Genomic DNA, 13,962 nt, shown 5'->3' with positions numbered 1-13,962 from the left:
ATGTTGATAATTTATTGAAAATAATTGTGGATCACCATTATGGAGATCAGTGTTTGCTTTAGTTAGGCTCTTGACCCTTGCCTAGTTAACATCAGATTTTCTCTGGTTGCTGTAGCTGTGTTTGTTATGGTGAGAACAGCAAGATAATACATGATCAGATGGTTTTGGCTACTTGTTGATGATACAGATGTAATCATCATGTAGTGTATTCTTTGTGTTTGCTCAGAATGTAGTGGCGGGATAGAAACGTCACCATTATTGAGATTCATACGCTGATTCTTGTTGTTTGAGTGTGAGTTCATCGTGCAAGAGGTCAAAGTGTTTAGTGTACAATGCATTCTGATCATTTCTGATTAAACTGAGTCTCTTGCTGTAGAATCACAACAATAATCAAAGTCAAGTCACCTTTATTTACAGTATATAGTGCTTTTTACTATATACAGTGGGGCAAAAAAGTATTTAGTCAGCCACCAATTGTGCAAGTTCTCCCACTTAAAAAGATGAGAGAGGCCTGTAATTTTCTTCATAGGTACACTTCAACAATGAGAGACAGAATGAGGGGGAAAAAAACAGAAAATCAGATGTCTGATTTTTAAATCATGTATTTGCAAAATATGGTGAAAAATAAGTATTTGGTCAATAACAAAAGTTAATCTAAATACTTTGTTATATACCCTTTGTTGGCAATAACATTTTCTGTAAGTCACCACAAGGTTTTTACACACTGTTGCTGGTAGTTTGGCCCATTCCTCCATGCAGATCTCCTCTAGAGCAGTGATGTTTTGGGGCTGTTGCTGGGCAACACAGGTTTTCAAAGATTTTCTAAAGGGTTGAGATCTAGAGACTGGCTAGGCCACTCCAGGAACTTGAAATGCTTCTTATGAAGCCACTCCTTCGTTGCTCGAGCAGTGTGTTTGGGATCATTGTCATGCTGAAAGACCCAGCCACATTTCATCTTCAATGCCCTTGCTGATGGAAGGAGGCTTTTACCCAAAATTTCACGATACATGGCCTCATTCATTCTTTCATGTACACGGGTCAGTATTCCTGGTCCCTTTGCAGAAAAACAGCCCCAAAGCATGATGTTTCCACCCCCATGCTTCACAGTAGGTATGGTGCAACTCAACATTCTTTCTCCTCCAAACACGACAATTTGAGTTTTTACCAAAAAGTTCTATTTTGGTTTCATCTGACCATATGACATTCTTCCAATCCTCTTCTGGATCACCCAAATGCTCTCTAGCAAACTTCAGACGGGCCTGTAGATGTACTGGCTTAAGCAGGGGGACACGCCTGGCACTGTTTCTTCTTTTTGCATAAAGAACTGGGGGGGGGGGTAAGTATTGAAACAAATTAAAGTATTGTGCATCGGCTATTTTCATTGTCTCGTCTTTGTTTCTCTTCTTGTTGTTTTCTCAGATCTTCCATTATCTCCATTATAATTTCATTTTGTATTTCAAGCATCATTCGAACTCTCATCTCTGCTCTGATTCTCTCCTCTGTCTCTCTTCTCTCTCTCTCAATCTCCTCTTGTATTCGTCTCTCTTCTCGTTGTTTTCTCTCTTCTTCCTCTCTCTGTCTCCTCTTTTCTTCCTCTTGTCTGAATCTGTGAGCATCTTCAAACATCTGATTACTGTAGTGTCCTCCTCCATTCTGCTCTATCATTGAGTCAATCTTCTGCAGTAGATCATTCACCTGCTCTCTGTTATTCTGAGCTTTATTGTTGAAGACGTGAAATCTGCCTCCACACTGATCAACTAGATCTCTTAATCTATAGTTCTCCTTAATGAGCTCCTCTATGGTCTCTTCTTCTAACATGTCTCCATGAGTGAAGAGAATGATGGAGTATTTTAACACCTCTTGACCAAACATCATCTCAATCTGCTGAGGAATCTTCTGCTCATGTTCAGTGTATCTCATGTTCACAGGAAACACAATGAGAAAAGCGTGCGGTCCAGGACTGGATATATAAACACTTCTGGCTATCTCTCTCATTAACTCCTCATGTCTCATCCGTGTGTCGAATAATCCAGGAGTATCAACTACAGACACAGATCTGCCTGAAACAGTGGAGTGAGCATCTGAACATTCACTGGTTACAGAAATTGTATTAAATTCAGATCTGAACTCTTTCTGTCCCAGGATTGTGTTTCCAGTTGCACTCTTCCCAACACCAGTTTTACCCAGAAGAACAATCCGTCTGGATGAGACACGGGAGAAAATAATTCTTTGCATTCTTTTTGACACTGTATGAAAAAAGTAAACAGATCACACAATCACTTATTTTACATTAATCTGTATTTTATTTTGATTGTGCAGTCTAGAAATAAACATCAACAACAATAATATGGTGAAAGATATATATATATATATATATATATACAGTCTTGTTCAAAATAATAGCAGTACAATGTGACTAACCAGAATAATCAAGGTTTTTAGTATATTTTTTATTGCTACGTGGCAAACAAGTTACCAGTAGGTTCAGTAGATTCTCAGAAAACAAATGAGACCCAGCATTCATGATATGCACGCTCTTAAGGCTGTGCATTTGGGCAATTAGTTGAAAGGGGTGTGTTCAAAAAAATAGCAATGTCTACCTTTGACTGTACAAACTCAAAACTATTTTGTACAAACATTTTTTTTCTTCTGGGATTTAGCAATCCTGTGAATCACTAAACTAATATTTAGTTGTATGACCACAGTTTTTTAAAACTGCTTGACATCTGTGTGGCATGGAGTCAACCAACTTGTGGCACCTCTCAGCTGTTATTCCACTCCATGATTCTTTAACAACATTCCACAATTCATTCACATTTCTTGGTTTTGCTTCAGAAACAGCATTTTTGATATCACCCCACAAGTTCTCAATTGGATTAAGGTCTGGAGATTGGGCTGGCCACTCCATAACATTAATTTTGTTGGTTTGGAACCAAGACTTTGCCCGTTTACTAGTGTGTTTTGGGTCATTGTCTTGTTGAAACAACCGTTTCAAGGGCATGTCCTCTTCAGCATAGGGCAACATGACCTCTTCAAGTATTTTAACATATGCAAACTGATCCATGATCCCTGGTATGCGATAAATAGGCCCAACACCATAGTAGGAGAAACATGCCCATATCATGATGCTTGCACCTCCATGCTTCACTGTCTTCACTGTGTACTGTGGCTTGAATTCAGAGTTTGGGGGTCGTCTCACAAACTGCCTGTGGCCCTTGGACCCAAAAAGAACAATTTTACTCTCATCAGTCCACAAAATGTTCCTCCATTTCTCTTTAGGCCAGTTGATGTGTTCTTTGGCAAATTGTAACCTCTTCTGCACATGCCTTTTTTTTAACAGAGGGACTTTGCGGGGGATTCTTGAAAATAGATTAGCTTCACACAGACGTCTTCTAACTGTCACAGTACTTACAGGTAACTCCAGACTGTCTTTGATCATCCTGGAGGTGATCATTGGCTGAGCCTTTGCCATTCTGGTTATTCTTCTATCCATTTTGATGGTTGTCTTCCGTTTTCTTCCACGTCTCTCTGGTTTTGCTCTCCATTTTAAGGCATTGGAGATCATTTTAGCTGAACAGCCTATCATTTTTTGCACCTCTTTATAGGTTTTCTCCTCTCTAATCAACTTTTTAATCAAAGTACGCTGTTCTTCTGAACAATGTCTTGAACGACCCATTTTCCTCAGCTTTCAAATGCATGTTCAACAAGTGTTGGCTTCATCCTTAAATAGGGGCCACCTGATTCACACCTGTTTCTTCACAAAATTGATGACCTCAGTGATTGAATGCCACACTGCTATTTTTTTGAACACACCCCTTTCAACTAATTCAACTAATTGCCCAATTGCACAGCCTTAAGAGCGTGCATATCATGAATGCTGGGTCTCATTTGTTTTCTGACAATCTACTGAACCTACTGGTAACTTGTTTGCCACGTAGCAATAAAAAAATTTACGAAAAACCTTGATTATTCTGGTTAGTCATATTGTACTGCTATTATTTTGAACAATACTGTATATATATATATATATATATATATATATATATATATATATATATATATATATATATATATATATATATATATACATACTTTTTTTAACTTTTAAATGGGAAAGTATTACATTTAATAATACCCAATCCTGAACTTGTCATGAGTGTCCTCTGACACACTGTTTGTGGACATATCTCTTATCTAACAGTTATTTATGTTAATCCACTAATATGCTGATTGAATAGAATTTGGTGTTTTGATTAATATCATAGAGATAAATAATAATAATAATGTGTTTGATTTATATAGCGCTTTTCAAGGCACTCAAAGCGCTTTACATTGAAGGGGGGAATCTCCTCAACCACCACCAATGTGCAGCACCACCTGGATGATGCGACGGCAGCCATATTGCACCAGAACGCTCACCACACACCAGCTGATTGGTGGAGAGGAGACCGAGTGATGAAGCCAATCAGGATATGGGGATTATTAGGAGGCCATGATGGAGAGGGGCCAATGGGCAAATTTGGCCAGGATGCCGGGGTTACACCCCTACTCTTTTTCCGAAAGACATCCTGGTAAGTAGTAAAGTAGTAAGTTTCCATTTTCTCACTTACAAATCCTTACTGAGGATGAAATGGGCTATTTTGAAAATCGACACAGTGCTGCACTATAATGGTTATACGTTGCCTAATGCAGGATGTAATATATACAATTGCCTGGCAGAAATCATACTTTTCTGATACTCCTACATCTACATTAATCCAGATTTGAAAATTGAGCTTTCGTTTCAAAATGCTCTCTGTCCATACTAGTGTTTTCCAATGTATATACTTTATATATATATATATATATATATATATATATATATATATATATATATATATATATATATACAGTGCCTTGCGAAAGTATCCGGCCTCTTGAACGTTGCGACCTTTTGCCACATTTCAGGCTTCAAACATAATGATATGAAACTGTATTTTTTTTTGTGAAGAATCAACAACAAGTGGGAAACAATCATGAAGTGGAACAAAATTTATTGGATATTTCAAACTTTTTCAACAAATCAAAAACTGAAAATTTGGGCGTGCAAAATTATTCAGCCCCCTTAAGTTAATACTTTGTAGCGCCACCTTTTGCTGCGATTACAGCTGTAAGTCGTTTGGGGTATGTCTCTATCAGTTTTGCACATCGAGAGACTGAAATGTTTGCCCATTCCTCCTGCAGAACAGCTGGAGCTCAGTGAGGTTGGATGGAGAGCGTTTGTGAAGAGCAGTTTTCAGTTCTTTCCACAGATTCTCGATTGGGTTCAGGTCTGGACTTTGACTTGGCCATTCTAACACCTGGATATGGTTATTTCTGAACCATCCCATTGTAGATTTTGCTTTATGTTTTGGATCATTGTCTTGTTGGAAGACAAATCTCCGTCCCAGTCTCAGGTCTTTTGCAGGTTCATCAGGTTTTCTTCCAGAATGGTCCTGTATTTGGCTCCATCCATCTTCCCATCAATTATGACCCTCTTCCCTGTCCCTGCTGAAGAAAAGCAGGCCCAAACCATGATGCTGCCACCACCATGTTTGACAGTGGGGATGGTGTGTGTTCAGGGGGATGAGCTGTGTTGCTTTCACGCCAAACATAACGTTTTGCATTGTTGCCAAAAAGTTCAATTTTTTCATCTGACCAGAGCACCTTCTTAGACATGTTTGGTGTGTCTGCCACGTGGCTTGTGGCAAACTTTAAACGACACTTTTTATGGATATCTTTAAGAAATGTCTTTCTTCTTGCCACTCTTCCAGAAAGGCCAGATGTGTGCAGTATACGACTGCTTGTTGTCCTATGGACAGAGTCTCCCACCTCAGCTGTAGATCTCTGCAGTTCCTCCAGAGTGATCATGGGCCTCTTGGCTGCATCTCTGATCAGTCTTCTCCTTGTATGAGCTGAAAGTTTAGAAGGACGGCCAGGCCTTGGTAGATTTGCAGTCTGATACTCCTTCCATTTCTATATTATCGCTTGTGCAGTGCTCCTTGGGATGTTTAAAGCTTGGGAAATCTTTTTGTATCCAAATCCGGCTTTAAACTTCTCCACAACAGTATCTCGGACCTGCCTGGTGTGTTCCTTGTTCTTCATGATGCTCTCTGCGCTTTAAACGGACCTCTGAGACTATCACAGTGCAGGTGCATTTATACGGAGACGTGATTACACACAGGTGGACTCTATTTATCATCATTAGTCATTTAGGTCAACATTGGATCATTCAGAGATCCTCACTGAACTTCTGGAGAGAGTTTGCTGCACTGAAAGCAAAGGGGCCAAATAATTTTGCACGCCCAATTTTTTTAAGTTTTTGATTTGTTAAAAAAGTTCGAAATATCCAATAAATTTCATTCCACTTCATGATTGTGTCCCACTTGTTGTTGATTCTTCACAAAACATTACAGTTTTATATCTTTATGTTTGAAGCCTGAAATGTCGCAAAAGGTCGCAAAGTTCAAGGGGGCCGAATACATTCGCAAGGCACTATACTATACTATACTATACTATACTATACTATACTATACTATACTATACTATACTATACTATACTATACTATATACGCTTAACTAATGTATTAGCCTATTCTGCACTCAAGCACACATAAAGCTTGCCACAAAACACCGGCAAAAAGTAATGATTATAAATATGTCAAAAAGTGTCAGTGTCAGCTGCAAAGATGAAGTTGAAGATGCTGACTCGCCATCCAGTTCACACAATGCAGGTGATCGCGCCGGCACATTTCATTATTATTTATTAAATCCAAGCAATTGGTTGCTGTAACATTAATTAAAACTAAGTTACAATTTATACCAAACCAAATTCACTTTAAAGGAGGCTTTCTAGAAAACAAAACTTAATGAAGTGTTCAAAATCATTTCTGACCCACTCCAGGTCTTCCTACATTACGCATCGTATGACGTGCTCTATCTTACTCATGCTGTTCCCTTTTCATACTCAACATAGATTCAATAAAAAAAAATTACATAATTAAACATAAATATGAAACTAAATATATTTTATAATGGGTACAACTAGATACTAGATAAATACTCTTACAGTATAGAGAAATGTAATGTCGGATCGGGTTTTGAAGGTGAGCGTGAGCAGTTCATTTTTGCCGTCAATGCAGAAATAAGCCATACTTTTTTTATTTGCAACTCTTTGGTCTACATCAGGTGTAAAGTAAAAGTCCTTCCATATGTTTATCCACTCATGAACTCAGTCAGCTGATTTCACTCATTCATTCCACCTCCTGCTGAAAAACTGAGCTACTTAGCAAATCTACTCAGTTGAGCATGTTTTAATATATAGTGGGAGGTTTAAGCAAGAAAGACAGTAAATGATAACCCAGTTACAAAGTTTAGGATTAGTTGAGAGAAATTTGAAATGTATTTTAGAATGTGCAGATAAACAGGAAGGAAGGGAATATTTATTAGCTTTTTAAAAGTAACTGGACTGGACAAGAGAATATAGTATTTAGTACATTAGGTGGCAGTAGTGCAACAAATTAGATGTAAAGCTGCCGTAAAACCCTGAAGAAGAAGAAGAAGAAGAAGAAGAAGAAGAAGAAGAAGAAGAAGAAGAACAGCAACAACTTGAGGGTGCTTTCCTCATTTACTCCCCCTCAGGCTGTTCAAAATACTATTTTTATTTGTGGGTATTCTGTCCCTTTAAGCTGCAATTCTGAACCAAAAATCACTTTTTTACTGTTCTGAAATTCAGAATTTCTCATAAAATGTAATTAATACAAAAATGTAATGAATATAAAATCTCATAAATTATGGTTTTTCCCATTTTTATCTATTTTCTCAAGTGTCATAAACTTTATATGAAATGATTATTTATTATACATGATCAATATTGCCTAGCTAAATGATAAATTAATACAAACATTAATTAACCTGTCTAATGTCTAAAAAATATATATAATAACTCTGTCTGCCAAGCTCTGATAATGATGAGGAATAACACGTTAGTTGAGTTACAGGCAACACAAAATGTGTAGAAGTCCTTATAAACACAGATGTGTTAGGAAACGACACATGTTGTGTGTTAAAATCTACAAACATGAGTTGTCCCTGAGCACACACTCATTTTGAACTCTTTTTAGAGTGACTGCTTCTGCCTGCACACAAACAGACGTCAGTATAGGCTATTGGGTGGATATTATGAGAGACACATGCATTTTTATGAAATATATCTGCCAGTTTTATATACTAAAATGTACTCGTTTTAGCTTCTGATATGCTAAACATAATAAATAGGCTACTCACAAACTAAACACGCGATATTACCTTAAAACTAAATTAGATTAGATCTGATAAGTTTGAAAAGCCTTTAAAATGTTTGTATAAATCAAATTCAAAATCAAATCCTACCTGTATACTCCATATTATGTTAAATACATTAATGTTCAAAACCGAAAGTAAAAAGGATCGATGTGACGAGCGACTAAAACAAACACAAAAACTCACTTGCGCCCCCAGCGGCCAAACAGATCAGTGATTGAAAATAGGATAGCTGGTGTATTCGGTCCATTAGCTGGTTCTTTCCAATTCACATATTTTCAAATAAAAAGTTATTATAAATATATATAGTAAATATTTTTTTATTTTAAATATTTTCCTTCTAATGTTGTGGTTGTCTTGAGCTTTTCTTTGTCAGCTGATCTAAAACTATGATGGCTAAACAGTAGCCTAATATATGCATCACAACAGAACATTTATACAAAACATACTTAGCTAAATTAATTTAATAAAAGTGATCCAGTCAGAGCCTGTTGAAAGTGGAAGTAACCTTCCAACACGGACATTTTGTTGAAGCTGATTCTCACGATCTCACCTCGACTGTGTTGTGGCGTCTCTGTAAGTAAAACATATGAATGTATATTAAATAAACTCATTTCACTGGAAGCATCTAAATTTGATTAGTAAATTCTTCACCAATTCACAATCGTTAGAAATTGTGTTTTCGGCTTGTGGGTGCACGCGAATGCTTTCAGGTTTGGGGAACTGTGAGCTAAAAATAACCTGCGCTTCATAAACCTGAAGTGACCGCGGAGATTATTGGTGGCGATGGTCTAAAATTAATTTAGGCTTATGATGCTTTTGAGGCCGACTTATTTTCTGTATGATGAATGTTTTTGTCACTGTCAAAAGATCGTAGGACGTAATTAACACGATTAATTCAATCTTTTATCCTCGTAATAGACCTTAAAACGCAGAGCAAATTGTGATCTTCTGCATCTATAGTTTAAAACACAGACTATATTAAAAAAAAAAAAAATCCACAACCAGTGCTAAAAAAACTGCATATGCAGTTGATTATATTGTTTATTTAACTATTTATACTTTCCTTTTTTAAGGTTTATATTGCAGGTTCTCTATATTATCTGACTTTGACTTGCTCTGCTGAGTTCAGCCGATTTCTGTATGTCTAATTTTACATTATTAAAGCATTTATACAGTGTTAATGCTACAAATAATGCTATAAATAAACATAATGCAGTAAAAAAAAAAAAATACAGAATTAGTAATGCAATACTCATAATATTGTATGCATAAATATCTGTATGTTTTTACATGTTTCAGACTCTGTGAATATAAAGCCCTGACAGAAGCAGGAAGGGACAGCGATGTGTCACGTGAGTAATATATATATATATATATATATATATATATATATATATACACTCTAAAAAATGCTGGGTTAAAAACAACCCAAGTTGGGTTGAAAATGCACCGACCCAACAATTGGGTTGTTTTAACCCAATTACCAGGACTCGAACCCAGGTCCACCGGCATGAGAGTCAGACGCTCTAACAAGGAGGCTAAAGGCTGCAACCTCTAGCATCAGTCGCTAGAGCGTCTCTTGAGGTCAGAGGAGTGAGGTTTACTCGCACAGCAACTACTACTAGCTGGCCTCTGTTACACTCACCCCCCTAAACCTCACTCCCATCCGGGTCACGGCACCAATGTAACCCCTTCTGTTCGGAACAGGACTCGAACCTGGGTCTGCCGGCATGAGAGTCAGACGCTTTAACAAGGAGGCTAAAAGCTGCAACCTCTAGCATCAGTCGCTAGAGCCTCTGTTGAGGTCAGAGGAGTGAGGTTTACTCGCACAGCAACTACTACTAGCTGGCCTCTGTTACATATACTGCTCAAAACTCGTTTTAAGAAGCTGTGGCTGAGACTTAACTTTCTCAAAGAATATCTCTCTGGGTTTGAGACTTTGAGCTTTGTAACTCTGCAGATCTTATAGAAAGGAAAGGAAGAAATGGCATCACATGACCCCTTTAAAACATCAGCGGCGCAAAAATGACAGTGCAAAAATAAAGGCATTAGATACATTTTACCCCTGTGGCAGTTCTTGTGTTAATTTAACAAGTGTAAGTATTTGTAGTTTCAACAGAGATTTTTGTGTTGTTTCGTGTTTTTTAGACCTTTGAGAACACAGAGTTGAGAGAAGGAGATGATGTTGATGAAGATCTCCGGCTGCTGTTGGTCGGTAAAACCGGATCCGGGAAAAGCGCCACAGGAAACGCCATCTTTAATGATCGAGTGTTTGAGTCAGAAATGAGATCTTCATCAGTGACCAGAGTCTGTCAGACACACACCGCTGCTGTTAATAACAGGAGCGTGACACTCATCGATACTCCAGACTTCATCTTCTCCACTCACACTGACTTTGATTCAGACTCAGAGCTGAAGAAAGCTCTTGAATTATGTTCTGCCGGAGCTCATGTGATCCTGCTTCTTCTGTCTTTGAGCACTTTCACTGAGCAGGAGATGGACTTCATTCGCTGGTTTGAGCTGAAGTTTGGAGCAGAAGCTCTCAGATTTACTCTAGTGCTCTTCACTCATGCAGATCAGAGACACATGAGAACACTAGGAGAAATGATCAGGAGAAACACTCAGTTATCTGATTTTATTAATCGATGTGGTCAGAGATATCATGAGTTTAACATTAAAGCTCCAGCAAACAGACGGCAGGTGACTGAACTCATGGAGAAGATCGACAGACTCATGACTGAGAACACAAACTCCTGCTACACACTAGACATGATGAAGGAGAACGAGAGGAGGATAGAGGAGGAGAAGAAGAGAGCAGAGGAGGAGGAAGAGAGAGAACGTCTGGAGAGATTAGAGAGAGTCAAAAGAGATACAGAGGCACGAATGAGGAGAGACATTGAACAGGAGATGCTGGAGAAAGAGAGGAGAGAGAGAATCAGAAGAGAGACAGAGATGCCTGTGAGAGAATATGAGGAACAATGTGCAGAGAGAGAGGAGCCAGTGGATTCAAACACTTTGTAAAACAGCACAAGATCTTCATTCTGACAGGCTTTGTTTTAGTTGCACTGATCATATTAATTGCTCTTGCAGTAAGACTTTCTTCCTGAACTCAGTTTTAACAGTAATATCTGGTGTTTCCACTGACCTGCTCAGATCTCAATATGCTTTACTAGACTGGAGAATCAATTTCTGACCTGTTAGCTTTGATTACTGATGTTCCTCTAACTTGCAAAATGTGATCATAGAAATATCATATCATATGTTAGTTGTTGCCAAAATTATGTATGTAATCATTATGATGAATTAATTATTGAATGTAATTTAAAGTACATTTAATAAATGTATAATATATTTCAACACTATATTTTAATATATTTCATTTCTATGGTATTACAGATGCATGTAAGTTGAAGCCTGCTTTCCTGGAGCTCAATTTCCAGGTTCCTGGGTTCGATTCCCAGAGAAAGCAGAAACTGACAAAAAATGTAAAATATGTACCGTGAATGCAAGTTGCTTTGGATCAATGTGTCTGCAAATCCATGTTTCATATTATTATATCTGTCAAATTTTGGAGTGACATGATCAAGATATTTTCTTTTTTTGTTAAATCCATGAGGTGATATTGATACAAGTTCAGACATAAGTTCATTTTCTCACTAAATTGAAATGACAGTTATCCTTACCACTGTCTGCATATAACCCACATATTTGTGATCTGATCATTTGGATATAATAAAATACAAATATTGAACAATATGAGAAGAATGTTGTGATAATATTTGGCCATACTACCAAGCAGGGCTCAGCTTTATGTACTAGAGTGACTGAAACTTTTTTCCATCTCTTCTGAACAGGTTTGGACTGTGCTGTAATTGAGTGCTAAAAAAAGTGAAAATATTATAGAGCGGTCTGAAATGTGGTGGATGCTTTGACTTCAGTCTTCTTCATCTCATTAGAAGTTATGCCTGTCTTAGTCAAAGAGCCTTTGCATTATAGTACTCTAACAATACATTATATGGACTGGACCTAATTTCATATCATTAACTGCACATTAGTTTCATTAACTGTATCCATGTGTTACAAATCGTGGTGTAGATGAAACTCACGGTGGCAAAGGAGAACTTGGAACAGGAATCTTTAATAAACTGATACACATGAAACACTCAGGAACACTACTTTACAGGAACGTTGACGGACAAACACTCAGGGCAAACTAAGAACGAAATACACAGGGTAAACGAGGTGATTAACGGGACACAGGTGATGGCTATAACTCATTATACAAACTGGAGAGAAACTAGGTCACCGGGGAATAAACTCAGAACACAAAGAACACATCAGACAGGGCAACATGCAACATTATGCCCCATCCGAATAGGCGCGTCCTCGAAACAGAAAGTCCAAAAGACTCTGGGGATGCTGGAGACTCGGAGAACACTGGAGATACAGGGGGCACAGGGAAGACCTCTCCAAAAAAGTAAATTAAATCCACCTTACATACATTCCTCAGTTTTTTCCATGTGACTGCTAGCGACCTCTTGCAGTCTGGCAGTGGTTGAGTGATTCGTTTGTACCAATCATACTATAGATTTTTGATGGTAAATGGCGAGTGGTTATTTACCAGTACCCACTCCACAAAGTCTTCCTTTGGACCGGCCACTGGAACGTGTGCCTTCGGCCGCTCGCTCAGGCCAGCGTAGTAGAACACAGTGAGTGGTCCGGGAAACGGAACAGGCACACGAGCTGGAGAAAGTCCTTGCCATTGTCGCCTTTGGCTTGGCTTGCTTAGTTGGGGACACTAAAATTATGATCAAAGTTATTCAACTAATTATACAAATAAAATTAATGAATTAGGTTTTAATTAATTCTATAAACTATAATACAGATCTGCCAACATTCTCGCTATATGATAAATTAAAATAAGCTGATAACATCACTGTTCCCTTTCAAAAGCCACACTCAATGCTGCATAAGCTTATGCAAATGGGAAGTGTCTTATCACGACCGAAAAGTGTGTTTAAACACGTCAATGAAATTGACCTGGAGGTATCATAGCCTTGGTCGGTGACGTCATCAGCGCACCTGCTACACGAGGCTATAAATAGATGAGCTTCAGCTGTAGCCATCAGGTCTTTTTTTTTTTCAGACTGTTACTGTGTGGTGTGCAAACAAACTTTTGTCTAAACTTTTCAGACTTGACTTGAGATCTTTGTTAGGAGTTAGTTTTCAACTGGCAGTGCGCAGATTTCTCTCTTTCTCATTTCTGTTAAAAAGAAAACATTAGTGAAAAGAGTTAAAAGAAATATCAGTTGAAAATGAGTCAGCAGGGTAAACGCTGTTTTACTCCATGTTCTCTTCCAAATGACAGAACTGGAGGTTTTACAAAGCAGAAGTGGACCTCTTTGCCTCTTATCAGACAGCGCAATGTCCCCTCTACTTCTCGCTTAGTTAGACAGACTTACAGAAGAGGGAATATAATTTCACTCAGAAGTAATGTCTCAGAGCTGTATCAGATTTTATGAAGTATAAATGGACCTCTTCGCCTCTTATCAGACAATGTCCTCTCTACTTCTGTCACCCAGCCCTGCTGGGCCTGGATGCGATGGCTTATACATGGCCCAGAATGTGCCTGTATGCCTT

The 13,962-nt window shown here is 38.1% G+C and overlaps 2 protein-coding genes across 3 annotated transcripts; one reads left to right on the top strand and one right to left on the bottom strand.

Moving 5' to 3' along the window:
• Positions 1-427: 427 nt before the first annotated feature.
• LOC137091101 (GTPase IMAP family member 9-like) lies at positions 428-8,472 on the bottom strand. Its single transcript, XM_067455252.1, has 2 exons — positions 8,410-8,472; positions 428-2,246 (listed from the first exon to the last, which is right to left on the bottom strand). Exons 1-2 carry the CDS (start codon positions 8,420-8,422, stop codon positions 1,354-1,356), a joined length of 906 nt encoding a protein of 301 aa, XP_067311353.1. The 5' UTR covers positions 8,423-8,472; the 3' UTR covers positions 428-1,353.
• On the top strand, positions 4,418-12,016 carry LOC137091107 (GTPase IMAP family member 3-like). 2 transcript variants are annotated; one of them, XM_067455273.1, is made up of 2 exons: positions 4,418-4,571; positions 10,471-12,016. In XM_067455273.1, exon 2 carries the CDS (start codon positions 10,606-10,608, stop codon positions 11,341-11,343), a length of 738 nt encoding a protein of 245 aa, XP_067311374.1. In that variant the 5' UTR covers positions 4,418-4,571; positions 10,471-10,605; the 3' UTR covers positions 11,344-12,016. The 2 variants fall into 2 exon arrangements, with proteins under 2 accessions (XP_067311374.1, XP_067311366.1); XM_067455265.1 differs by lacking the exon at positions 4,418-4,571 and adding an exon at positions 9,626-9,674.
• Positions 12,017-13,962: the final 1,946 nt, after the last annotated feature.

Source organism: Pseudorasbora parva, chromosome 2 (assembly GCF_024679245.1).
Source record: "Pseudorasbora parva isolate DD20220531a chromosome 2, ASM2467924v1, whole genome shotgun sequence".
Classification (NCBI taxonomy): Eukaryota; Metazoa; Chordata; class Actinopteri; order Cypriniformes; family Gobionidae; genus Pseudorasbora; species Pseudorasbora parva.
Note: the sequence above shows the minus strand (reverse complement) of the source record. Positions and strands in the feature narration are given on the sequence as shown.